Source organism: Pholis gunnellus (genome assembly GCF_910591455.1).
Source record: "Pholis gunnellus genome assembly, chromosome: 10".
NCBI classification, from domain to species: Eukaryota; Metazoa; Chordata; class Actinopteri; order Perciformes; family Pholidae; genus Pholis; species Pholis gunnellus.
Window position 1 is genome coordinate 8984359 of NC_136537.1, and position 25879 is coordinate 9010237.

General features: G+C 42.4%; 2 protein-coding genes across 6 annotated transcripts; both read left to right on the forward strand.

The window, feature by feature from the left end:
• The first annotated feature begins 227 nt into the window (after positions 1–227).
• On the forward strand, positions 228–11042 carry anxa6 (annexin A6). Of its 2 annotated transcripts, none has more exons than XM_079168003.1 (25): positions 228–385; positions 1376–1431; positions 3088–3172; positions 3351–3445; positions 3562–3675; positions 3765–3855; positions 3941–4020; positions 4135–4191; positions 4598–4691; positions 5170–5265; positions 5361–5419; positions 5534–5656; positions 5752–5810; positions 6114–6192; positions 6779–6860; positions 6947–7041; positions 7216–7329; positions 8062–8152; positions 8236–8315; positions 8540–8593; positions 8685–8778; positions 8888–8983; positions 9090–9148; positions 9351–9488; positions 10599–11042. In XM_079168003.1, exons 2-25 carry the CDS (start codon positions 1429–1431, stop codon positions 10656–10658), a joined length of 1998 nt encoding a protein of 665 aa, XP_079024129.1. In that variant the 5' UTR covers positions 228–385; positions 1376–1428; the 3' UTR covers positions 10659–11042. The 2 variants fall into 2 exon arrangements, with proteins under 2 accessions (XP_079024129.1, XP_079024130.1); XM_079168004.1 differs by having other exon boundaries at positions 9351–9473.
• Positions 11043–15343: 4301 nt separating this feature from the next.
• Positions 15344–25803, forward strand: tnip1 (TNFAIP3 interacting protein 1). Of its 4 annotated transcripts, none has more exons than XM_079167273.1 (18): positions 15344–15402; positions 16428–16610; positions 17018–17182; positions 17298–17383; positions 17575–17631; positions 18339–18548; positions 19142–19236; positions 19643–19817; positions 20018–20110; positions 20237–20302; positions 21458–21589; positions 21718–21846; positions 21930–22064; positions 22434–22559; positions 22727–22810; positions 23278–23493; positions 23780–23864; positions 24205–25803. In XM_079167273.1, exons 2-18 carry the CDS (start codon positions 16463–16465, stop codon positions 24306–24308), a joined length of 2106 nt encoding a protein of 701 aa, XP_079023399.1. In that variant the 5' UTR covers positions 15344–15402; positions 16428–16462; the 3' UTR covers positions 24309–25803. The 4 variants fall into 4 exon arrangements, with proteins under 4 accessions (XP_079023399.1, XP_079023401.1, XP_079023400.1 ...); XM_079167275.1 differs by having other exon boundaries at positions 23368–23493; XM_079167274.1 differs by having other exon boundaries at positions 17018–17161.
• The last annotated feature ends 76 nt before the right edge of the window (positions 25804–25879 follow it).

Below are 25879 nucleotides of genomic sequence, written 5' to 3' on the forward strand. Positions count from 1 at the left end.
ACTCAACATGAAGGTGTGCGTGCTACTGACGCTTTGGCCCATTTAAATTGCGTTTCAATGTTTTTAAAGATGTAGGCAACAAGACAAATATATGCGAACAATTGCGCGACCTCCATGCGTTTATGCTTCAGTTAGGACTGGATGATACCGGTCACATGCATGTCTTCACCGTGGGACATATTGCATTGCTAAAACCAGGCTCGCACACACACACGCGCGCGCGGGCGCACGCGCACGCTTCAAGCTGCGCGAGGGAGCGCCGCAGTCGTTGCGTCAAGGAGGACACGTAACGGGACTGCTTAGCCTGGCCGGAGGAGACAGACAGACCGGGGACACAGCAAAGACAGCAGAAACACTCTCACTGGATACTTCCTGCACACACAAGGTAAAATATGTTTACTATTATTTGTAAACCTTTTCATTTCGAAGCAAAACTGCTCCTGGAGAAGTTTGCTGATGCTTCATTTTTCAACGTGCCAATGAACTGCAGTAGACAAGATACCACAGGAAGACAAATACCTAATTTATTATGTGAATTATTGCATATAATGTACAACTATAACGTCTTAAAATGTCAGAGAGAAAAGTTAGAAATAAAACATATATCCTTCAGTTAATGTAAAGCCCCCGGAGTTTATTCTATGTGGGGCACATAGAAGGGTGTGGTTCTATACATGGCCCACTCCCCCCAGACCTTCATTCTGACATTAAACTGTGCCTGCATGCTATTTTGGGATAGCTTCAGATTCAGTCTTAAACAAAAAGCACAGCATTTCAAACCACGGTGGAGTTTCCTCTCTTATTCTCTTTAGAAAAGCTCAATAAATATAATATATATATATATATATATATATATATATATATATATATATATATATATATATATATATATATATATATATATATATATCTGTATTTACAATGTCCTCAATTTGATCTGTGGAAAGGTTTTGTAATTTTGCACCGTGATTCTAAATTGAGAAATGTAGTCAGTCAGGGAGCGTTAGCAGAACTACTTTCTCTATAGCAGCTGCCTCCATATGCTTCACTGAATGGCTGCATTATATCTTAGAGTATATGGAAAATGTGATGAAATAGTTTTCCTGCCAGTTGGCTTAATGCAAATTCCATCGGCCAGCATGTCTTTACATTCTTGAGCTGTAGATGGTCGATCCGTTTTAACCAGCACACTGAACAGACGGCCCTCTTTAGAATTAGTCAGGATGAAGCAGGGATCATCATCATCATGAATATGAAGTCTTTGCGACATGCTTTCCCGCACATCCGAGGGAAATGATACCCTCATTAAGACAAGGATGTTTTGCAATGCTGTTCCCAGCCCTACATCAGCATTTCTCTCTCTCTCTCTCTCTAGGACTGAAACTATTGATTCCAGCGCAGTGTTGACACAGCAGACCAAATATAGAAATGGTAAGTGGACAGGACCTTTCTCCTCTGCCGTTATGTAAGTATGATTCGGATTGTATCTGAGCACACTTTGTATCTGGTGGAGCATGGATGGTTTTGTGTGCCACTGAATGAGGTGTGGACCGAGTGAGGTCATCTTTCTGCCACCTGCCACCATGTGATTCTTCCCCATCATAAAGGCAGCAGTGTAGGGTGTCATTGTAACCTGCGGCGCCCGCACATCTGATAGACACCCCTGACAGCATCTGTCCAATAGCTTTGTCGTCCAACTTTGTCGTCAGTGTCCCGTCATTCTGGTCTTACTTGAGGTGAAACACACACTTGCTCTATGCTCTGCACAGTTGTGGCCTTGGCAACAGAGGAAACAAGCAGCACCCAGTGAGAAAGGAAGGAAGGGGTAGAAAGGTAGCTCCTAACATTAAATCCACATTAGGAATTTTCCACATAAGAGCCATACATGTGATAAGATTAGTTGAAGGCCTGTTGCTGAGGGGCTTGTGTTTATGGCCCGGTTGCTATGTGGGTGAAGCACTCCAGCTGTCGTGAAGAGTGATGGTCGCCTCGGTGAAGCAGACGATCAGAGCGTGTGCAGTGGCCCCTCACCAGGGTGGAGAGCATATTTTGGCCGACTGCCTCGATGCAGCAGTAATCTCCATACGGTAGCAGCTGCAGGTTTGAGCTTTCAATATGTCGGCCAAGCTTTCTGATTTGCCCCAGTGAATGGGCATATAGCCTCACAACTTCAGAGGGCCCAAACGATTGAGCAATGAGCATTTTGAGCCGTTGTATGACAGACCCCTGCAAAGGGAGTTACTTTGTGTGCAACCGGACTCCCTGCTTCTCCTACAAACCCACTGTCCCACTCCTACATGCAGGCTGGGGGCGAGACAGGTGCAAGCAGTAATGACTTCACCTCCTGTCCCAGTGTCCCGTCACTGCCACTTTAACAGAGTCCACTACTCACACCCTGCAAGGAAGTGTGGGTCAAGCCAGTGCACTGTTCAAAATCGGGACATCGAGTGCAAACTTTTTGACCCTGGAAACAAAGTGTATTGTGAGTTTTGACCTTGTGAACGTCAGTTGGGAAGGTTCACATCCAGCCTCTTTCTGTGCTGTCTGGGTTAGGGTGAGCGGCATTATAAATGTTAAAGGAGAAACTGAGGAACACAGACAGTATGTGATAGAACACGACCTTGCTAGTTTCTCTGTGATCCTGTACTCAGGAAACAGCGATGGTTTGAGCTAAATGCTAATGTCAGCATGCTAACATGTTCACACTGACAATGCTAACATTCTGATGTTTAGCAGGAATAATTCACAATCTTAACATTTGCTAATTAGAACGATACATGAAGATTTGTTCAATTAAACATTTGACCTGATGATAGCAGCACTATAGAATAAAAGTCAGGGGATCAACAAAGTCTGTAGGCTTTATTCTCTGGTGACTATGAATGTTCGTACCATTTCATGGCAGTCCATTGAACAGGTATGGAAATATGGCCATTCAAAAAAATGCAGATGATATATACATGACAACTTCTTTATGTTTATCTTTAGTACAAAAAAGTTGCATTTCTCCGTATCGTGTCAGAGTTCCACATACCTAGATGGCACAACATGACAATTTAAAATTGAGTTGAACTCTTCTTCTCACAGGTGTTCAGAGGCACAATAACAGATGCTCCGGACTTTGATCCCACCGCTGATGCTGAGGCCCTTTACAACGCGATGAAAGGCATCGGTGAGTTCCTCACTCCTCCGGGATTTTTGACCGTGGAGGGGGAAAAGGTCGTCTTTCATCTTCTCGACTCGTAGGCTGAATGATCTCACAAAGCATTTCACACAGCGATCATGGCAGTCAGATCAGTTTTCTGTGTGTGAGATGGAGTTTGTTGAAGACGTTGCTTTGTGTTCCTCAGGTAGTGATAAAGAGGCCATATTGGACCTGGTCACCTCAAAGAGCAATGCACAGAGGCAGGAAGTCATTACAGCGTACAAATGCAACTTTGGAAAGGTACAAGAATACATATTATCATCTCATCTCGGATTTTTGTTTGCTAGAATAGGAACACATTTTTCAACACATTCAGACGGTGGTTCGGAGTCCATAATGTTTTGTCGTTACAATAGGACCTGATTGAGGATCTGAAGTATGAGTTGACGGGCAAATTTGAGCGTCTCATTGTCAGTCTGATGAGAACCTCAGCCTACCATGACGCCAAAGAAATGCATGATGCATTCAAAGTAAGACATTTACCTCACAGTGAGATTCTTTATAGTACTCCAGTTACATTGAATGAAGCTTCATATTTAACTTAATGCTCTTTTTCAAGGGAGTTGGAACAAACGAGAGATGCCTCATTGAAATCATGGCATCCAGAAACAACAGACAGATGAATGAGATGGTCGCAGCATACAAGGACGGTAAGGCATGTTAAATAAGATGTAATTTCAACGTTTTGTTTGTTTAGCATCTCTCAACATTTGACGTTGTTGTCTGTGTCTCCAGCCTATGGCAGAGACATAGAGGAGGACATCATCGGGGACACGTCAGGACACTTCAAGAAGATGCTGATTGTTTTACTTCAGGTCAGTCCACTGAGGAGTGGATGTAATCACCAGAGAAGTATCCAGTCAACCACACAGTGACTGTCTTAGCCACGGTACCTTTAACCGCTGGTTGTTTTGGTTTGATGGTTCCAGGGGACCAGAGATGAGTCAGGAGTGGTGGACGCAGACCTGGTGCAGCAGGATGCACAAGTGAGAAACACTTTGTGACTAGTAGAGAAAAAAAAACATTTTAAAGTAACATATAGGAGACAATTTTAATTGCTTCATTATAACATATTGTCACTTTGCACTAAAAGAGTGTGCCTATTATTCAAGGCATTGGTGAAGGCGTATATCAACAATACTAAGAGTCTACTGTCTTTTTCTGTCATGTGTCGAAGAACTTACAGGCATGCTCTGTAAGGCTGCACCTAACACAGTAGACTTCATAGTAGGGTCTATGAATGTCTGCACATTTGTTTCATAATAATCTATCCAACAGCGGACATTTGGGCCAGGTTTTGGCAATGGTAGACTTTGGATGTCTGAAACATTTTGGTTTATTTTTTTTTTCATATCGTATCATCTCATCCTGTGTGTCCTTACCTCTGCGTAGGATCTATATGCAGCCGGAGAAGAGAAGTGGGGGACCGACGAGGCCAAATTCATCACGATCCTGGGAAACCGCAGTGTGACCCACCTCCGCATGGGTGAGCACGGCTCTCAGGATAATTAACACGGCAGTGAGGCATCCAGACATTCCCAGTTAATGGCACCTTAAATGTTGTTGTCATAGTTAACGCTCCTCTACCACTGTGCCTTCTCTGGCTAATGCCAAGAAAAGGCCTGCTGTTCAGAACTTCTCTTTAAACATGTGTGTCGCAGAGATGAAATCGTGAAATATGAAGAAGAAATATGGCAGAAGTGGGTTGCTATTGTAACATTAGTTCAAAGCAAAGAGGCCTTGTGCCACAGCGGTCTACAGCCACATTGGTGCTGTGAGGTTTTACTTTGGCACAGTGGCGCTTTGAGGTGACATCCTCATGTTAACATGCTCACAGTAATAATGCTAACATGATGATGTTTAGAAGGTGATATTTACCAGGTTAGTGTGGCTCAACATCATGAAAATACCTCAGTTAGCACAAGATAGTTTACATTTCACTATGTTGTCTTCTGTTTGTTCAGTATTCGATGCCTACGAGACGGTTGCCGAGATGTCCATTGAACACAGCATTAAGAACGAGTTGTCTGGGGACTTTGAGAGGCTGATGCTGGCTGTTGGTAAGAAACAAACTGAGCGCTTTAAATCAACATGAGGGAGGGGGTTGTCAAGCTGTCACTTTAACAGAAGGCTCTCTTCTTGTTTTTTCTCACAGTCCAGGGCATAAGGAGTGTTCCCATGTTCTTTGCCAAGCGCCTTTACAAGTCAATGAAGGTAAACATACGAGACAACACATTCATTGCAGTCTAACATTTTGATATGAATTTGAAATTGATCAGGACTCCTAATACTTGCCTGGTATCCACTCGTCCTCTCCGTCATTCCCAGGGTCTCGGTACAGCCGACAACACCCTGATCAGGATCATGATTTCTCGCTCCGAAATAGACATGTTGGACATCCGAGAGTGTTTCCGCCTGTTATATGAGAAGTCACTTTATAACATGATTCAGGTTGGTAACGATTTTTTTGAAATATCCTTTGAATTAAATAGCATCAGAAGATCGTACACCTATAACCAGATTCTTTGTATGTTCAAACCTGCCAGGATGACACGTCAGGGGATTACAAGAGGACACTGCTTAATCTGTGTGGAGGAGATGACGAGTAAGTAACAGTGTGGCTGGAAGCAACAGCAGCGACCAGAGGGGGGTGGTAGAGCACCACTTTTCAGGGGTTAGTGTTTTCTGAGGGGAGTTTAACCACAGTCTATTGAGTTATGGGAGAAGAATGATCAAAGCAACAGTGCAGAGAACTACTTGGTGAAGTTGATATCCAATGATTGTCTGAAAGAAAAGCAGCAGTGTATCTAATAACAGATCCCTGTCTCCAGTGCAGTACTCACTCTGTACCATCTGACGTTTTTGGCTTTGCTGACCGTGTTGTCTTGTGTCAAACTGATCATTACAGCATAGCTGGAGAGTTCTTCCCTGAAGCTGCTCAGATAGCCTACAAGATGTGGGAAATAAGTGCCATGACCAAAGTCCAGGTTTGGGCCCCATCTGCTCCCCCATTAGATGTGTCATTGCATGTTTGGCTTGGCAGTGGCATGCATCCTAATTACCTGCTGGCCCTGCAATGACCCTGCTTCTTCTTGGTGCTGATAACGCTGCCATGTCTACACAGCGAGGGCTTTGTGTAACTGCGGATAGGATCAGAATGCTGTGCGCTCCAAAACAAATCGTTTTTTGTTGTAATGCACTCTCAAAACCACCGCTTGCCTCGCTTTGTCCTTGGAGTGAATGTCAAAAAGATTTTGAGCATTTTGGTCAACAAAAGCTCGTCTCACTAACGCTCTATAAAACTCAGCTGTTCTTCAGCCTTCCCACCTTTCCCATTGTTGGTGGTGTCATGGCTTCTAACCTCAAGAGGGCACACTCCCCCTCAACAAACTCTTTTCTGTTGCATAGTTTTGCATGTTTACTGCTTTGATAATGATTAATTAGACATCTGGTGCATTTAATTGTATTTAATTTATTATATATGAAGTGAAACTGTCTCACTTTGCAGTGCACATTTTGTGTGTATGTAATTATTGAATCTCCTCTTCTAATCGTGTCATCCCACTACCTTAGCTGAGGCCAACAATCCGCCGTGCACCCAGTTTTGACCCTGCTGCTGATGCACAAGCGCTGAGGAAGGCTATGAAGGGATTCGGTATGCAACCCGTAAAAGCACATTTACGCCGCTACAATTTTACAAAAGAAGTTTTTACGAATGTAACTGCCTGTTGCTGCCTACAGGAACAGACGAAGATGCAATCATTGACATTGTTGCACAGAGAAGCAATGCTCAGAGGCAAGAGATCAGACAGGTCTTCAAATCCCAACTGGGACGGGTGAGTGAAATCAATTATTGCAAACCTAAACCTCAACCAAAGCAAATTATGTCTCACGTCTTCGCGTTGTACATCTACCACTGGATGTGTTCAACTCAACATGTCAGACTCAACATCTAGCATTCGCTTGAAGCTGTTTGCTGTAACTCAGTGTGTCTGATCATCTGTCCTCAGGATCTGCTGAAGGACCTGAAGTCTGAGCTGTCAAAGAACTTAGAGAGGCTGATCATTGGGCTCATGTTGAACCCTGCAGAGTTTGATGCCAAAATGATGAGGAAGGCAATGGAGGTACAGTAGATCCAAATCACCGAATGATTTTTCTTTGATGACATGGTTCATTTACAGTACATGTGCAGTAAAGACAGGAGCTCAGTAGTGGAATTTACTCGTTCATAGCTTCACTATTTTCCAAGTCTGTGCTATAGCTACTGCTTGAATGTCGTGGCAGTTACACAGAATATATTTGAAAGTCAAATATCTTTGCATTTTAGGAATGTATTACTTATCAGACACTGACTGAATTGCCTTGTGTAGAAACCTAACTCATCCTTCACCCTAAACATATAGGAACTGAGTGCAGAAAGTTTTTTTTAAATGCATGTCCCTATTGTGTACATTTTGATGCAGTGCAATTTAATAATTTGCTTATTTGACAGCATACAATCAAAATAGACTGTTTGCTGCATTTTATGTCTTGAGTGGTCGCAAGCACTTGTCCACTGCGCTGTTTAGGCTTCAAAGAGTTCAGCCTATTTTACTTCCTGGCTTATTCATAGGCATGAGATGATGATCGATACAGATCATTATCAGGAGGGTCTGCGATGTGAAAATAGGAAAAATCAAACAGGGATTACGAAACTTCGATTTTGTCAGTAAATATGAGGATGCATGGTTCACACGTACTCTCTTCCTCGCTGTGCGGTGTGGTTCATGTTCATGTGGTTTGTTGTTTTGTCGCTGTTGCATTTGTGAAACCCCCCTGCCTTTTTGTGCTTTAAACTCTTAATTGTTTTTTAACAGGGGGCTGGGACAGACGAACACGCTCTGATTGAGATCCTGGTCACCAGGAGCAATGAGGAAATACTTGCCATGAACGCTGCTTATCAGAATGGTGAGATTAATACCCCACAAAAAGATGTTAAAAGCACTCATTTGGTCTGGAATATGTTTACATGCAAACCTTTTACATCACAGCCTATAAGAAGTCTTTGGAGGAAGCCATTCATTCAGAGACATCAGGCCACTTCTGCTGCATCCTTGTTTCTCTCGTGCAGGTAATCATCATCCTCATCTTGAGAACTTAGACTGTTTTTTGTTTCCACACCCACTCACTGGTTGCAGTCTGTCTGCTAACTGTAGCAGAGAACAAAAAAGGTCAATTTAATCACATGCACAGTTTTCTTTCACAACGCCATTGTTAAATATTGAAGAAAAAACGAAATGTTCTTGGTGAACCACTGATGGTTAAGTAGCATTTAACCATCTTTACTCTGTCCAGGGTGCAAGAGAAGAGTGCCCTGCAGATGAGGAAAGAGCAATTGCAGACGCTCAGGTGACTCAGTCTGTGATGTTTTACTGTAACGTTTTACTGTATATGTAACGGAAGAATGGGTTTGAATATTTGTTCCTCCTGAACTTATCAGGAACTTGCTGATGCATGCAACGCCGACTCTGACGACATGGAGATGAAGTTCATGAGTATTCTGTGCACCAGAAGCTTCCCCCATCTTAGGAAAGGTAAAGGTCACGAGATCTCAGTGATCACTTCATTACAAATCTAAACGAAATTTCCTTAACTAATGCAATCCAGCTCATGATAACTGATCCCAGTGCTTTCTATTCGCAGTATTCCAGGAGTTTGTCAGATACTCCAACAAGGACATTGAACAGATTATCAAGAAGGAGATGTCTGGAGATGTCAAGAATGCATTTTATGCAATAGGTAATAACTGTCTTTGACCTTTTGAAAGTGTCAGAGTGTATACTGCTGACACAATATATTCTGTGACTCCTCCTCAGCATTTTCTTTCTCTCTCTTTGCTTTGTAGTTCGCAGTGTAAAGAACCAGCCCTCTTATTTAGCAGATCGTCTGTACAAAGCCATGAAGGTATTTATTCATAATACTTTCAATTTGGCAAGTTTGTGCAGTTGTATAATTCTGTCCAGGTCTTGCTGATGCACTGTATTTAGGTTGTGTCCTCTCTCCTCTGTGTGCTTTCTTGGTATCAATGCTGCTGAGTGCTCTCAGACAGTAGCAGTCACTGTAAGTTAATGAGAATAAACAAATGATCTATTGATCTCGGCTGCAGGGCCTTGGTACGGACGACAGAGCGCTGATCCGCATCATGGTGTCCCGAAGCGAGGTCGACCTTTTCAACATTCGTAAAGAGTTCAAGGACACACACGATGTGTCCCTCCATGAATTCATCCAGGTAGAAACTATGATCGTAAGTCGGGAGTCTTTGTCAACTAATACTCTTGTTTGGTTTGTTGTGTTCTCATCTCGTCTGTGTGTCTCTGTGGAGGTTTTGTCTCCTGGCCTTTGTCCCACGCTGTGTCAGTGTGTGTTGCACGTTCTTCTTCTGCTGCTGTGGAGGGGGGGGGGGGGGGGGGGCAGGGGTGTGTGTGTGTGTTTGGGAGTGGGGGTGGTTAAGGAATTTCCCTTGCATGCTTATTAACTTCCTCTCTATATCCGCTATGTGATTGGCTGGCAGCCGCAGAGACAGGAAGTACCCACAAACAGTTCTATAATAACTTACAGATGAAATCACCGTGACACCAATGCAAACTAGCAAGTATGGAGGCCCTGTATGGACTTTGCCAGAAATATTATCAAACTATGCAACAGCGAGCATTGCTTTATATTCTGAAGTGCAGACATAGAGAAGAAATTACAATCTTTTGTACTTGAATTTTTTGGGAGTTGTGCAGTTCTGTTTATATTTTAAGGCAGTCAAATTTAGTTGCACAACAGATCTAATGTCTGTACAGTAAAAACCACCGAGTGGCACCTCTAAAGCTACCAGCTCCAGCTTTAAAAGCTCTGGTAGTTGGATGTTGTTTCTTTCGTACAGAGCCAGGCTAACTGTTTCCCCTTGTTTCCCGTCTTTGTGCTAAGCTAAGCTAACCAGCTACTGAATGTATCTTCACGTTTACCGTACAGACATAAGAGTGTCTTCTTATCTAACTCTTGGCAAGAAATGAAATGACTGACTGAGGAACTAGTCCTTAAAAAAGATTTAGACTTTAAAATTGTGATGATGATTATAAAGATACAAATCTGTATCTATGAGTGTCAGCTGATAATAATAACAAGTGGGTAATTCCACTTGATTTCAGCTGATTTTGTGACCCGTGTCTTGTGAGTTCTGCTTGTCGCCATGACTCACATCCATTCAACATTAGTGCGAGATTAACAGAGTTTTGCTATTGTGTGAGTGAAAAGAATAAACCCTGCTTCCCAGTTTCAGCTCAGTGATGACCAAATGTCAGCAGACAAAGACAGTATTTCCCATTAATTCAAGCTCCCTCTGTGTGTGTTCTCCATCGTTGTTCAGGGTGACACCTCAGGAGACTACCGGAAAACCCTGCTGGTGCTCTGTGGAGGGGAAGATTAAACTCGTCACGTCTCTGCAGCTCCGTTCACAGACTTCAATGAAAACCCATGAGACAAGCCTGGTCACTGTGTGAAACTGCGATGGTTAACGTCAGTATCTGTTGTCAGTGTCCCTAAACTGCTGCCTCTCCTCTGCCAAACCATGTGACCTATGACCTTCCGGCCTTCCAAGCCAGTTTCCTGTCTGTCAGGATGATATCTTTCTTTCTTTTTTTTTTTTTACACATCATAATGTGACATGAAGATGTTCACGTCGCTGTAGAAAGGAGCTTCACATGTACAGCATATTGGAAATTAGCAAGTGGAATAGTGCCTTCAGATTGCCGGCCGTCCGATGATTACTGTGATTTTAAGGTATCATATCGAATAAAATGATTAAAAACACAAAAAATGTACTCTCTCTCTCTTCTTCTTCTTCTTGGAAAACATTTGAATAACTTAAGTTCATGTGAAATGTAAATCATGCTAGCTAACATGTTCCCTCCCTGTGTTTTATTTCTTTTATTTTTGGGTGTGGTGCCCTGGTTTGTGTTTGTCAGGGCAGTTCAATGATTAGCTGTGTTGATACATCAATGACAATGGGCCGAGCAGAATGAGAACTAGAATATCAGGAAACTACTGCTCCAATTCAATGACTCTTCTGCTTAATAAAAGCAAACATACCCATAAGCTATTGTTATTCATAAAGGTGAACTATGTGTAAACAAAGGGTTGTATTTACAGAATACAAACAATTAATAATATTTACATTGAAACACACTGTAGAGGTATAGCATGACTCTCTTGGCTACCCGACTATCTACCATGACTGAACAGTTATCTATACCCCTACACATTTAAATGAGCAAGGAGCAAATATGTCGTTTACACTCGACTGTATTAAGATGTCACTTAACCCTTCATTTTGTCTTGTGTATTTGTAAATGCAGAAGAAAAGTACAAGACAGCTGTCTCTGTTCTTGTCAATGTCTCAGTTCATGCGTACGTGTGAGCGCAGCTGTTGTCAGGCCATCTTTGAGTTAAAAGAGGAAAGGAGAAAAAAAGATGTATGTGGCGAGGAAATCCCCTGCAGTACGCCAAAATCCAAGGCAACAAATAGAGTCTGCAGCAGTCAGTTTGAATGGCCCCACCCAACCTGAAATTGCTCCATTTGATGATAATTGTGAGGGATTAAGAGATAACTTCAGTAGCACATTGTTAAAAGGCAGCCAATGTCACACATACAATTTTGAAATACCCTTTTGACAGTTGGGGGAAGTTTGTGCTGCGGTGCTGTTCAGAGCAGCTTGCATTAAATAGTTTGAAGTTCACGTATTTCAAAACTGCCTCCTCAGAGAGAGTTATGGGTGTTACTTTAGCCTTTGACTTTTTTTAATCTGCAGTCTCCATGATTATAGTGGCATCACGATGTGACCATGAAAACAAGCCACTTACTGAGCTGCATATATCGTACTGTAGAGACAAGTCCGTGTGTTTTAGAGGTCATCAGTACATTTTTCTTGAATGCTGCTCTCTTCATGTCGTCGTGTCATATTTTTGTGGCCTCCTCTATTCATTGAGTTTTGTTGAAATACATTAATGTGCGCAGCGTGGTGTGCATGCTGCAAGCTACAGGATTAACTAAATGCATTCAGTCTTTTTCATGTGTTCTGTTCCTCAGTGAAGGCAGGCCACACAGTTGGACAAACACCAGGTTGTGTTCAGGCTCAGCGTACAGTATCAGGCCATTTTATGGGAATTCCCCAACCCTCACATTGATTGCTTCCCCCCCGTTCACCAGTTTCCTTAAAAAGCGCCTCTCTCCGACACAAGCTGAATGTGTGGGTGAGTTGTTGATTATTTGTTTTAAAATTTGAGGTGTATAGTAACGGAGCATATTAGATTTATTATCAGTATTTTGTGGCATCATCTTGTCTTGTTTGTTATTTTATTCAAGGCAGGTTGCATAACTTTCATGTTGTCACTGAAACAGGCGTTATTGTTCTGTGTTTGGAACACATAACATAATGAAAGGATTAATATCTGCACTATATACGAGAAAAGAAATGCTGTGAGCTCTATAATTGTATGTCCTGGGGGGTACTTGCTTGCTTAAGGAAATACTTTGCTGGTAGATATGATTTTGTAATTCATTGCAACACGAATATTGATGTCAAATCCATTTTAAGAACAAAACACCATTTTTTAAACTTAAAAATAAAACATATTCTTTATCGTTATTATTATTTATACATAAGCTTGAGAGCAAAATACCTCTGGTTTCTTGGTCATAGTTTCGATTTTCAATAAAACTTGATATGAAGAGCCTGTTGGAGTTAACATTGAAGCCTATTTAGTTCCAGTGCACGTCCTCCACATTTTTTGCATAGTGATAGAGACTCTTCAGCTATGCCCCTGGTCTAAGGCCTCGAGAGGACAGCCGCAGTCACTGGTCGGCTAACAAAAGGACATTTTGTTTTAAGCAGCACAGAGATAATGACTATCAGCTGCTGATGTCTGCTCTTGGAAATTGGAAACTGGACTGTCCTCGTGTCTCAGCAGGGTGGGGTGCATACTCTGTACTTGTTACACTGTGGGCTTCAATTTGTCGATTACCCCTTTCCACTGTCTTTGTGCAGTGAGGAAAAATGCTTTAAAATATTGTATGGAAAAAGTAGGTGGGAGGAGAAAACAAAGTGCACATTTTGTTACCCAGGAGGACTAAGAGATGGGTGACATTTCTTGTGTCCTCTGGCTTTTGTTTTTGTGCACCAGCCTGTTTATTATTCCATCAGCCGGCGATGGAAACTTTGTGCACCTATTAACCAGGACAAGGTGTTCGGTGGCACACCGTGCGAACAGTATGTTTGTTTTTTCTTGTGGCCAGCTGATATACCATATGGTCTAAAATCATATTATCTTTCGTTTTGTTAATGAATGTGGTTTTGATTAAAGCAAGCAACTCTGCAATTGATTAAAACAGTTTAAGCTGCATTTGAAGGTACTATTTTACGTAGGTTATTATCTAAACTATTACTGAACTGGTTTCTCTATTAGCAGTTTTCACAGTAGCTGTTCCTTAGTATTACTAGTGTACACCCTCAACGTGCACTTTTTTTCGTCTCGTATAATAATGTAATATTAATCATGGCCACATAAATAGAAAAACAAGGGTGTGATTGTGATTAGTTTAGATTAATTTATCATGAATCATGTCATGTATAATGCAACACAATTTGGAAACTAGGTGTTTCCCGTGTTAACACAACACGCTTCCCGATAACAACTCCAAGGCTGATGCTCTAAAATCTAAAATTATATGGAGGGTGTTTGTCTTAATTCTCTGTGATGTCAAGCAGCAGCATGTTTTACTTGTGATTCATAGACTTTTTGGTAGTTAAAGTGATAATTTTATACCCATTACAGAGTAGTAGAAATGAACAATACTTGATTGGGATTACCAAGTACCCTTGTGGGTCAGTCTAATTGTAAATGGTCACAAGATGAAATGCATCAGAAGTAGTTTGTGCTTCCAGTTAACTGAAGAATGATCTTTGTAACTCTCTCGGGTATAAATATGACCACAATTTGTTTATTCCCACAAGATGTCACTATTGCTCTAAATCATTAATCTCTGTGGCAGAGTGATCCTCTTTACCTGTAACATTTCAAATATATTGCATTTGACTTCAAGACCAGGAAAACATTACATTTATACTTCACTGTGGTATTATTTTAAAGTAACCACATTTAACATGTCACAGTCAGAGCTGAAAGGATTCCTTCATTATTAGTCGATTGACATACAACTAATCAACAACTATTTTAATAATTGACTTATTGTTTAACTCTTTTTCTATTCATCAAATATGAATACTTAGCGTATTGCTGTGTGTTGTGCATTACTTACTGAGTGCGTTTAAGTTTTTGGACTGTTTGTTGTACAAAGCAACCAGTTTGAATAGTCAAATTGAGCTTCATGGGCATATTTTTAACTATTCTTTATTTTATTTAATAGGCTGAATAACTAATTGATAAAGAAAAATAATCGTCGGATTAATCATTAATGAAAATAATAGTGTGTTGCACTAATAATAACATTAATATCTTATATCTCACAGCAGCGTTCATACCAGATATTTCTTGTTAACCTATAGTGTGGACGTAAAAAGTTCAGTGTAACTTGAACAAGCCTTATTGCCCTTCTGGTTCAAAGGAAATGTGTGATGCAATAACAGAAACCCCCAGCAGCCCCTTCTCTAAATGTATCAATGAAGAAACAAGTAATTCTGTGAAAATGGTTGGGTTTGTCCCTGGACTATAAAACGTGAGTTACAAGAGGTAAAAAAAAAAGAATAAGAAGCTAATAAAAATAATTACGACTCTAGAGAAATATCTGGCTGGTTTTGATTATCTGTTTTACTCACCCGCGTCATTGAGTCATATGAGCCATTCTTGCTATATATTATTATTAGCATTATTCATGAACATATTTAAAAGTCCACCATGTGTCATTCTGGTGAAAACTTCTTCCAAACTCATATGAAAATGTGAAGCATTTTGCTCCAGTGTTTACATTACGGCCAGCGGCTCCTGTTGGTGTCCCGCTGACAGAGCGCTGTGCCCTGATTGGTCCGCTGGGCTGTCAATCAGTCGTTGTTTACATCAAACGAGGTGGAAATTCCCGGGTTACAGCATAGACCAGTAGACCACTTCCGCAATAGATGTCTGGGCTAGGGAGACGAGAGGCCACTGCGAGCTGAAAGGTATCCAGACAAAAGACACCTCTTTGTTCTTTTGTTTGTCGCTTAACTGCGCTTTCCAACTGACTTACTGCATCAATAAAAGTATTATTAGCGGGTAAAAAAAGAAGCGCTAGCGGCTTCCTGTCCCGCACTGTCATCTAGTGTTAGCTAGCCGAGAGCTAACGAGGATGTTGCTAGCAATTTGCATGACAACAGCGAAAACTAATATTAGCCTTCTTCAGCCAATCAAGGTAGCTATCATTTGCTGGATTGTGCTGTATTTGACTCTCGACTATTGGTTAGATGTGTGTTTGCAGGATTCACCGAACATTTACCATTTTTTCCTCTGCTTTTGTCCTTTTTTCCCCTCGGATATGAACGATGTAGTTGTCATATTTAGCCATCACAAACGTTAGCACATTCTTGCCATATGTTTCACTCTGGCAGGGTAGCGCTGTGGTGACAAATGTTGCTGCTTTTGTCCTCTCAAAGCTGAGAGGCTAATCCGATAGTTTCACTTGTCACTGCTATAAATTATGAAGTGAGAAAGAGGGCTTTCTAGCCTGGTAGCTCAAAGTACATACAGTATCTGAGTGGGTGGTATTCATTTAATCCGCGATCGAAAAGTAACAGAAACACCCATTTGTTTTATTTCTTAGCGTTTGTAGTAGTGCTACAGTACAAGTTGTGGTTCAAGGGGGTTTCTAGTGTAGGTAAGTTATTTTTCCTCTTACTCTAACGTTTTAGCCAATGCTTCTGTTCAACTATTTCCTTCCTCTGCTTAAGCAGTTGGGTGTCGTAATGTACCTAACCATACTTTCCATGATGCATGATCAGTTCACCTTTCAACCTGGGATTCAAACGTGTCTGTTTGTCAATGTTAAAGTCGCTTCTCCCATTGCAAAGGGTGAAGGAACACAAGTACTCAGTCCTTCTGTAAATCGTTTTTTAAATAGGTGTTCTTTTATCTTCCACCAAGTAGTATCATGTACTTTTATACGTTTTGAATTCAGCTGAAATGAACTGTTTCTCTCTTCTTTTTACAGTTCAGAGAACCATGTCTAGGAAGTGAGCGACGGCGATGGAAGGGAAAGGCCCGTACCGCATCTATGATCCAGGTGGGAGTGAGGTCAAGGCCAGGGAGGAGGCCGGAGGGGGAAGCAGCTACAGACAGCTACTGGAGGAGAACAGCATACTGAGGGAGCGGATGAAGGGACTTAAGAGCTTAGGTAAGGTTCCCAAAGACAGCATGGTTACCTCAAAGCTAAGGACCGAGGACTAAATGCCAGCTGCTCTTTGGCGTTACACATCTGTCTGAACATCTGAGGATGTTTTTCCCCACATATTTGTGTGTGTGTATATGTATAAGGGGAACTGTTGTGCTGCAAATGAAGTGGAATGTAGTAAAGCTGGCCGATCTTCATTTGTAGTTTTGTTGAAAAGCTTGCATGCGATGTGAACGGCCTGATTGCTCCTTTTGTGACTCACCAAAGGAGTGCTACTTGCACATAGTTTGTCACCGAACTGCTGCTATCATGTCATATATTGACGACTGCTCATGCTGAGAGATCTAGTCGAAGCAGTGTTTGTTTAAAAAAGTTAGATCACGGAGACGAGATCTCTCTGAAACTTGCAGGTGATTTGCTGGAAGAGTCTCAATCGGAGGCATCAAGGCTTCGGCAGCGAGTGGAGGAACTGGTGAGAGACAACGAGGCCCTCAAGTCCACCAGCTTTGCCGGCAGTCTGTGTATGGGGGGGCCCACTCAGACTGAGACACAAAGTAGGCCTCACATACTTGATGGTAATTGTTGATTTAACTTATTAACTAGACATATTTTTCACATTTGTATTCACGCTGTACTCGTAGTGCTGTTCTACTAAAGTGAAACCTAACCTTGGTTCTTGTGTTGCTTCAGGTAAACACGGTTTACACTCCACTGCGGAGCAGAAGGAGGAGCAAACGAGCTGTTTAGGGAAGACCCTTCATTCCGAGAAGCCCATTGTAAGTAATCTGTACTGTGAGTGAGAGCACAGAAACGACTTTGTGAAGATTGTAAAATTGTAAATGACATTAGATGCAGAGATTATAAGGGCGGAGACGAGGAGGATGTTTGTTTTATTCTTCCAAGTTTATTGATGCAATTACAGTCAGTGCGTGCACTAAAGTGCTGCTTTCTGTTTGTTTTTTCACAGGAGGCCTCAGAGTTTGAGGTCGTGAATGTAGATGGGAAGACTTCCGACGCCTTGATCGTACGTACCAGACTTTTTGTGACACAAATTATGACGAATAACTTAACAACTACCACAGGAACTCAAAAGAACGAAAAAAAACCCTTTTTAATTTGATTAAACAATTTAATATGTTTTAGGATATGACACTGCTCCTGGTGCTCACTCCCAAAAGTAACTATTTAGTGTCACATAATTGACCTTTCCTCTTTTCATAGCCATTGTCTCAATATTAGGAACATATCCTTGGTGCAGTGACTCACCAACAAACTCAATACTGGTAGCTCCAGCCTGAGTCAGCCAGGGGAAAGTCCAGCATTATTACTGACTGGAATTACACCGCTGATTCATTCACACGCTGCATCCAAGGGGATGTGTTAATGGGACACGATGCCAGAATATTTCTGACACGTATTTTGTCAAAACTAATGTCCTCGGTTATATAATAAAACTCTAAAGCTTACTTTTGGCACAGTTTAACACCTGAACACATTATGTTTGGTAAAAGTATTACCACATGCAACTATACTGTGTGAGGATTAAATTTAGATCCAACAGGAAAGACTGGTTTTCCTTTTGCATATAAATTAGCTGCTGCTATTCCTAAAAATAGTAACACAATGACCTTTACAGCTTGTTGGTCTTTCAGTCTTGTGCTGGTTGAAATGCATTGCACTCTGAGTCAGCCTGAGAGGGAGAAGACTGTTAACCTGTCTGCGTGTCTCCAGGCCGGGTCAGTGGCCGGAGTAATCCCCGTCCTGCCTCAGGAGAACATCGAGCTAACCAGCCAGCTGAAGAGACTAGAGAGCTCCTTCAGCATATTCGCAGAGGAGTCCAACCCCAACCAGCTGTTGGCTCACCTCGGTCGCATGGCCGTGGAGTTTCACCATCTTTCCTCTAAGGTCCAAAAAAATGAACAGAGGACTTCCCTCCTACAGGTATGCGACACGATGACTCTGGCCTGACTCGCATTACATGCTACACATTAACTTTAACGACGTTCTGTGATGATTTAAAGGCTCATCTCCACATTTTTAATATATTTTTTTTATGTGAACATTTGAACTGTAATAACTTTACTGCTATCGCACCTTTCTAAGCAATGTGAGCAAAGTGCGTCGCAATAAAAGCAATATAAATATCGAGGCCTATATAACATAGACGATCACATAAAGAGTGAGCAGTACCAGAAACACATTACCGCTTCATTTTTATTTACAAAAGTGCAAAATTGAAGCAGTATTTCCAGTGACTTGGTCTATTTTTTTCACATTTTATTTAATTTTTGTTTTTCAAAACCTCTCGCATAAACTTCTAAAATCGTTGTTGGACCATGCTCCTGAAGACTAACTTTGTGCCATAACGGTGGGACACATGTTTCAGTATTCAACATACTAACACATAAAGTGCCCTTTGCATTGTACCACCGTGTTAAAGGAGGCTGCTTCCGGCTCGAAGATGCTAAAAACGAATGTTGACGTCATCATACAGACAGATGCCAGATATTGAGATTTCTCTTCTGGTTTTCTAGACTCTCTGTGAGCAGCTCAGACAGGAGAACAATGAGCTTCGGAAGAAAATGGAAGAGGATCATCATATCAGGAATCAAGACTTGGAACAGCTGAGGTAACGTTTTTCTTCCTCTTTTACATTTCACTGGTCTTTGTGTTGCTTCTGCTGGAGCACAAACTGTATTGTCAGTAAGGTGAAAGAGAACACGTTGTTTCCTACAAATAATTCTTGTTTATTTTATTTGGGACAATTATGTTTCTCATAACCTTTTGAACCTTGTGACTAAGCCCCCGCCCCCCGATACTGTTTGGATGACAGAGCCCTCCACAGTTTTGACTTCGTCCCATACTTTCACTTTTGACGGGGGATTATTCCACTGCTTTCTGTTGGCGTCATTGCACTCAGAAGGTATCGTAGGTTCTTCCCAAAGGACGTCCTGAAGCCGTGCGAAAACCTCAACAAACTCTGGGAAGGGACCGTGCTCACACACTTGTCATTTTCATTTTCTTTGCCGATTCAGGCAGGAGAATCTAAAACTCAAGGAGGTGGTCACGGGCGCGGCGGTGGCAGCGGCGGCAGCAGCGGCAGCAGCGGCAGCGTCATCTGACACCGAAGCTCCGGAGGCCAAAGAGGAGCCTGTGAAGGAGGAATCGGCTGCTGTGAGACCCAAGATGGAGGCCACCACACCGCAGAAGGTAGTTTTAAATGAATTAACCTAGAAATTATTATTTTTTTACTTGGCCTCATATCAGTAAATCTGTCATTTACATGCTGAATATATTTTATTTAAAATTAAAGGCTTTCTCAATCAGCTTGTGACTTTAAACTCTTACGATGTGGAGGGTCGAGTTATGGAGGAATGTTGCGGATTAAGAAATGTTTGGTGTGCCCCCAGAGTGGAAAAGCTGCAGAGAAAACCCCGACTAAACCGTGTGATGCCGAGGTGTATGAAAAGAAGATCAAGCTTTTGGAGAAGCAGAGAAAGGATGTGAGTCTTTTTTTTTTTTGTCGGCCCTTACTGCTCATCCTCTTTTTGCCATAAGGGAAAGTCTCTGTGTAGTCTGTTTCCTATATCTTCAGTGTCATCTGTTTCACTTTGTGGCGCTGCTTACAGGTACTGGAGGTGAACAAGCAGTGGGACATTCAGTGGAACTCCATGAAGTCACAGTTTGAACAGAAGGTACAGTGATGACTTTACAGCTGTTGTGATTGGTGTGGGAAGACATCGCTGTGTCCTCGAGTGAGGAAGGAGGATGAGTAACGAAGACAAACGTTTTCATTTTGAAATCTCGATTTTTAAATAAAAGTAAAACGCTTCATTTTAATCCAGTCCATCAAGTATTCCTGACTGGTTTATATTTGTTTTAATTTTTAGGATATTACAAAGACCACTTTAACGTGCCTGGATTCTTTTTTAAATTCAAAACAAAGCACTTGGAAATTGCACAAAAATGTCTCCATGTTTATTTAGTACGTGGAGTATTCATCTTGCATTTTTCCATAAAACTGTCCTCATTCCATATAAAACTAATGTATGTGCTCAGAACGGAGAGCCCGTTGTCTTTTTGCTCTAGATTCAAACTGAACTCTACTCAACATGTTTTGCTGTTACGCCAGTGGAATTATAGATAATACAAATTTTTCCATTACCATTAAAAGTTGACATGCTTTTGAAATGACAGATGGCAGGGATTTTGTAATTCGGAAATATCTTAAAGGAACGGAGGACTCTGACGTTCGTGTGCATCAGTTGGCAGTGCAGCAGCTGTGTGTGTGTGTGTGTGTGTGTGTGCTTGTCTATGTGCTTGTCCAGTGGAAAGGTGCAATCTTGCAATAGCTCGCTATCTGAGCATACTTACCACACGGCCTGTCACACCTCAGGCAGAATTCCCCTCACCTCTCTGGTACCCGCTGACTTCCTCTCGCGGTGCAGTCAGAGGGCAGCAGAGACACACACACATCTACACACACTCACACTCGTACTCACACACCTACGCGTGTGCTCACCCACAATCATGAACAAACCTACATTCACACTTTGTTGAGACAGAGACACCATGCAGCCTTGGGTTTAGACCACAGAACCCTAGATATATCCATTTGCGTCACTAGGTTTGTTCATATTCTGTACAAAAACAGAACTGCATGTGTTTGCAAATGTGTCCTTGTCGCTGTGGTTTAGTTTATAATTTCACCACAGACATTTGTAAGGACGCATCCTAACGCACGCACCAACGGATGTTTACTGAAGCACATTATTATTTAATTTTTTGAGAATTGTGTTTCGTAGCTTTGGTTAGTTGTCCTGGACTAAATGCTTCACATTGTCCCTCAGATCACAGACCTCAGACAACGGCTGGCTGAGTCCCAGAAAACCGTGCTGGAGCTGGAGGCCGAGCGAGAGCAGAGGCAGCGCGACTACGACAAGAAGCTGCTGCTGGCCAAGTCCAAGATAGAAAACGTACAGGTGAGAACACAAGGACACGAAGCCCAGGGGGGAAAATGGTCCAACATTTCAAAACCAGGACACGGAAACCAAAAAAACAAAAAGAGGATACATTCCAAAAGGTGTTTTTTTGGGTGTGTGTATTTCAGGGGGAGAAGGAGTGCCTCAACTCTGAAACCACTGAGCTGAAGCAGAAGATTCGCTACCTGCAGGATCAGCTGCTGCCTCTCAGCAAGCAGAGGGAGTACCAGGAGAAGGAGATCCAACGCCTCAACAGGGTGAGTGCGCTCGGTCTCTCCTCTACGCTCTGCAGCTCTTCCACTTTTCCTTCTGTGTTAATACTTGTTCTGTCTTACTTCAGGCTTTAGAGGAGGCCTTAAACCTGCACACCCCTTCGTCCTCACAACAACCACCTGGTCAGGGTAACTTTGCCGACGCAGCCAATAACCTGAAGAAGCAGGAACTGCTCACTCAAATTGCTGTACTAAAGGAACAGGTCAGGCATGCAACAAAACATACACACACGTGTGTACTAGATGTTCGGATAACGATACCAGTATAGGAAATGGCTCTGATACAACCTAAAAGTCCAAGCATTGATCTGATATTACGTTATCGGATCGTTTATCAGCTAATTTTACGCTAAGCAGGACCAACAACAACAACATCGGTACTGCACATGTGCAAACTGGTACTACACACCTGAGGTTGAACACTCGTGACCCGTGTAACTTTTTTGTTGTTGTTTTTAACGCACTGTGCGATCAGTTCAAGTGTAGCGGAATGTCTCGAACATTCACACAGTTCTGTTGCAATTGCACATGTGTTTACTCGACTGCTTTGTAATTGTTGTTTTGTACTTCAGGTGAAGATCTTTGAAGAAGACTTCAGAAAAGAGAGGAGTGACAGGGAGCGGATGAATGAGGAAAAGGAGGACTTGAGGCGGCAGGTTGAGAGACTTCAGGGTCAGATTACTAATTTGACCAATCAGGTAAGCTGTCTTCGCTCTCTGTCTCTGTGTGTGTGTGTGTGTGTGTGTGTGTGTGTGTGTGTGTGTGTGTGTGTGCGTGCGTGTGCGTGTGCGTGTGTACTGCTCTCTAATGTGGGATTTGTTTTTTCCGTATTCATTTATTTCTTTCCTTTGTTTTTGTGGTTCAGCTTCATCAGGCACAGAACGAGTGTCAGAGAGAACGTACGGAGCGATGTAAGCTGGAGAGACTGCAGATGCAGCATCACAAACAGGTACTGGCTGCTGCTGCTGCTCAGGTCTGAGCCTGGTTGTGTCGCAGACGAGTTGAAGTTCTAAATGAAACTGTGCCGTCAGCCTGGAGATGTGATGTGTGTTTGGCCACGCTCTCGAGTGCATTTACATAGGGGCCGAGGCCTTCACTGAAAGTGGCTCTACAAGCCTTTAGGGACGCATCGTGCAGTAGGATGTGACTTGTGGTAGACCTTGCTGACTAGCGCCCCCTTGTGACAGAATGCTGTCATGTAGATGTTGACTGTAATAAGTTCCTACTGGCCAAATTAACACTCCAGTACAAGAGCCTCGCTCCAGCTAGGTTTGTTTGTCAGGTGGAGCATTCACACTCCTCAGTGGGAGGCAGCTGCAGTAGCTCAGCGGTGGCCCGTGCCATGACAGGGCCACTGCGCTCGCTAGCAGCCGGGCACTGATTGGGGATCACGTGTGCACTTGTGATCCCTCGTAGGGGCAGCAGCAGGAAAGACGTACCTCAGACCCCACGTCAGGCTCAGTGAACGGCCCGCTGAGCCCTCCCTACTGTGGTCCCTTTGTGCAGGTGGGACCGCAGGGCCCCGAGGGCTGGCCCGTACACTTCCCTCCCCGGATGCCCAATGCAGCAGGCGCCACAGCCGCAGCCGCCGCAGCACCGCCCCCTGTACGAGACTTCCAGCCCGTTACCCCGGTAAGGGTCCTCTAAGGCCCCTCTGTCTCTGTCTCTGGGGTGACTCTGGTCCGATGAGGAAACGAGGCCCTTTTCTCTCTCACCAATCCTCCCCTTATCTTTTTTTGGGGAGGGGGGGGGGGGGGGGAACAAGCAGTTGTAATTAGGTCTTAACTGTAGCTCAACCTTAGCCACGCTTACATTCAATAACCATTGTTAGGTTACGGCAAAGACTTGAGGGCTGCTGGTTGTGATGAATGGGTCTATGCAGTGATTTCAGCTGAGGTGGCGCTTTCTCTTTGCTCAGGGTTTTCCGTGGCAGTCGTCATTCCCGCAGCCGAGAGGGGCCAGAGCGGTCGGAGAGAGCTCAAGACCACCACCAGAGAATGCAGGTATGGTACAGACAGCCAAGTGCAAGACAGCTGGCGTTACTCTGTATAGCTCCTTATTGTCAACAAAATGCCGTTTGACGCAGTAGTCTGTCTCTCAACACTTGAGAGTACCAGATGATACTCGTTAGTATGATCAATTCATTGTTTGTTGTTACATGAGATTTGTTGACAAGAAATGTATAGAATATTGCCATCCTTTTACCTCTCATGCTAATCATTGACTCATTACATCACCGCACACAATAGCTAAATGTTTACTGTGTTCATTTCAAATGAAAAGTGTAGTAGCAAAGTCTGTGACTGTGACGATAACGCATTCTTGTTTCTTCTGTGTCTGTAGATCAGTCCGCAACAACAACCGCATCAGCAGCAGCAGCAGCTGCAGCTGCAGCAGCAGGATTTGGAAAAAGGGAGCGACAGAACATTGACCCCGGAAAGCACTAAAGCATCACCGTACCCACCAAATGGAGTCTGGGTAGTAGCATGAAATCAGTTTGTTTTTGAGTTGACAAGGTGTGATTTGATCTATAATTTTCCTACTGAACTGTAGATATCCTATTGTAATGTTGTTTATACTTGCGTTTTATAAGGCTATTTGTGAAACACTTCGCTATTCTGAAGATATACATTAAATATTTAGGGGTTTTTTTTCTTCTTTTTTTTAAAATCAGGAACTGAAGTCATTTATTAAATAGGTTGGAATAATCAACATTGTTCTTTTTTTTTCCAGAATATATATACTTATGTGCTTGCATCTCTGCAAATGTGTAACAACCTGACACTTGTAGGGTTACAGGAAGCCATTCCCCAATATGAATAAGGCAACATATACTCATTCCAACAACGAATGATTATAGCGGTACATTGAATCATAGACTTTACAATGTGACTGTTGATTGATCCTTCAGTACCATCGATGTTATAGAAATGTCCCATACGTGTAACTGTTCAAAAGTGGTTGTTAAAATACAAAAATTTTGGGAAATGCATTTTGATGGTATCATACCAAAAACATGATTGTGATTGATAATTTATTTATAACCTGCTGTTTTGATAGTTGCATTGACTAAGTGTAAATCATTGTCTTTAGTAATGCTGTTCTTTCTATGTTGTTAGTGTAATCCCAATATATTGTAGCTATTGACATTGTACGTTTGTATCAGACACAATACACAATGCACAGTACATACACAACCTTTTCTTTTTTTTTTTTTCCCATGATGATGGACCTAATCTCATTAAACACAACACTTCTACTTGACCACATTTGATTTGACCACTCATTCCGATTCTCATACTCATCTTACTGCGTCCTGTACTACACAGTTTAGCCCCGACATACAGTATCTAGACGTTACCACACCGAGACCTTTTAGGCGGCAGCGATAGCCACGTTTATACCTTAGCTTACCGAGTTGTGATCTTACAGCCAGTACCGAAACAGTAAGATTTCCATCAGTGTTTAGGGGCCCCCGAGATCCAATGTTACAGCAATACAGCTGCTCCTCAGAGGAAAACATCTGGCAGGAGCAACGAACGCCGTGCTCACTGTCCCGTGAACTGTTGCGACACAAAGTCAAGAGCCCTGATAGTAGACACAGGATCCACACCTCCAACAGAATGTGTGTTACCATTTTAAAAAAAAGATTCAATCTCAAATCAATCAGCTAAACACACAGTGAAGGGCTTTAAAAATGTGTGCAAATGACTAAGCGGAAGCTCCATCTTATCAAACAAGTTAACTTACAGGGAACAAAGTCCTGATGGGTGAGAGCTGAAATTAAAAATTAGCCGAATTGCACTTTGAAAGGTGTGCTGTAATTACTGGCAGTTGTATTTTCTTGGTTTGTAGCCCTTTTTCTTTCTTTTTTTGCTGTAGGCAAAAGCACATGTGAGACTTTTTGTATTTGACTGGCTTAATAAATCTATTCTAAATGTCTTTTAGCATCTTACCTTGCTTATTCATGTCCATTTTTTTTTTTATTGCACGATAGAAATGTCGGGGCCACAGATTC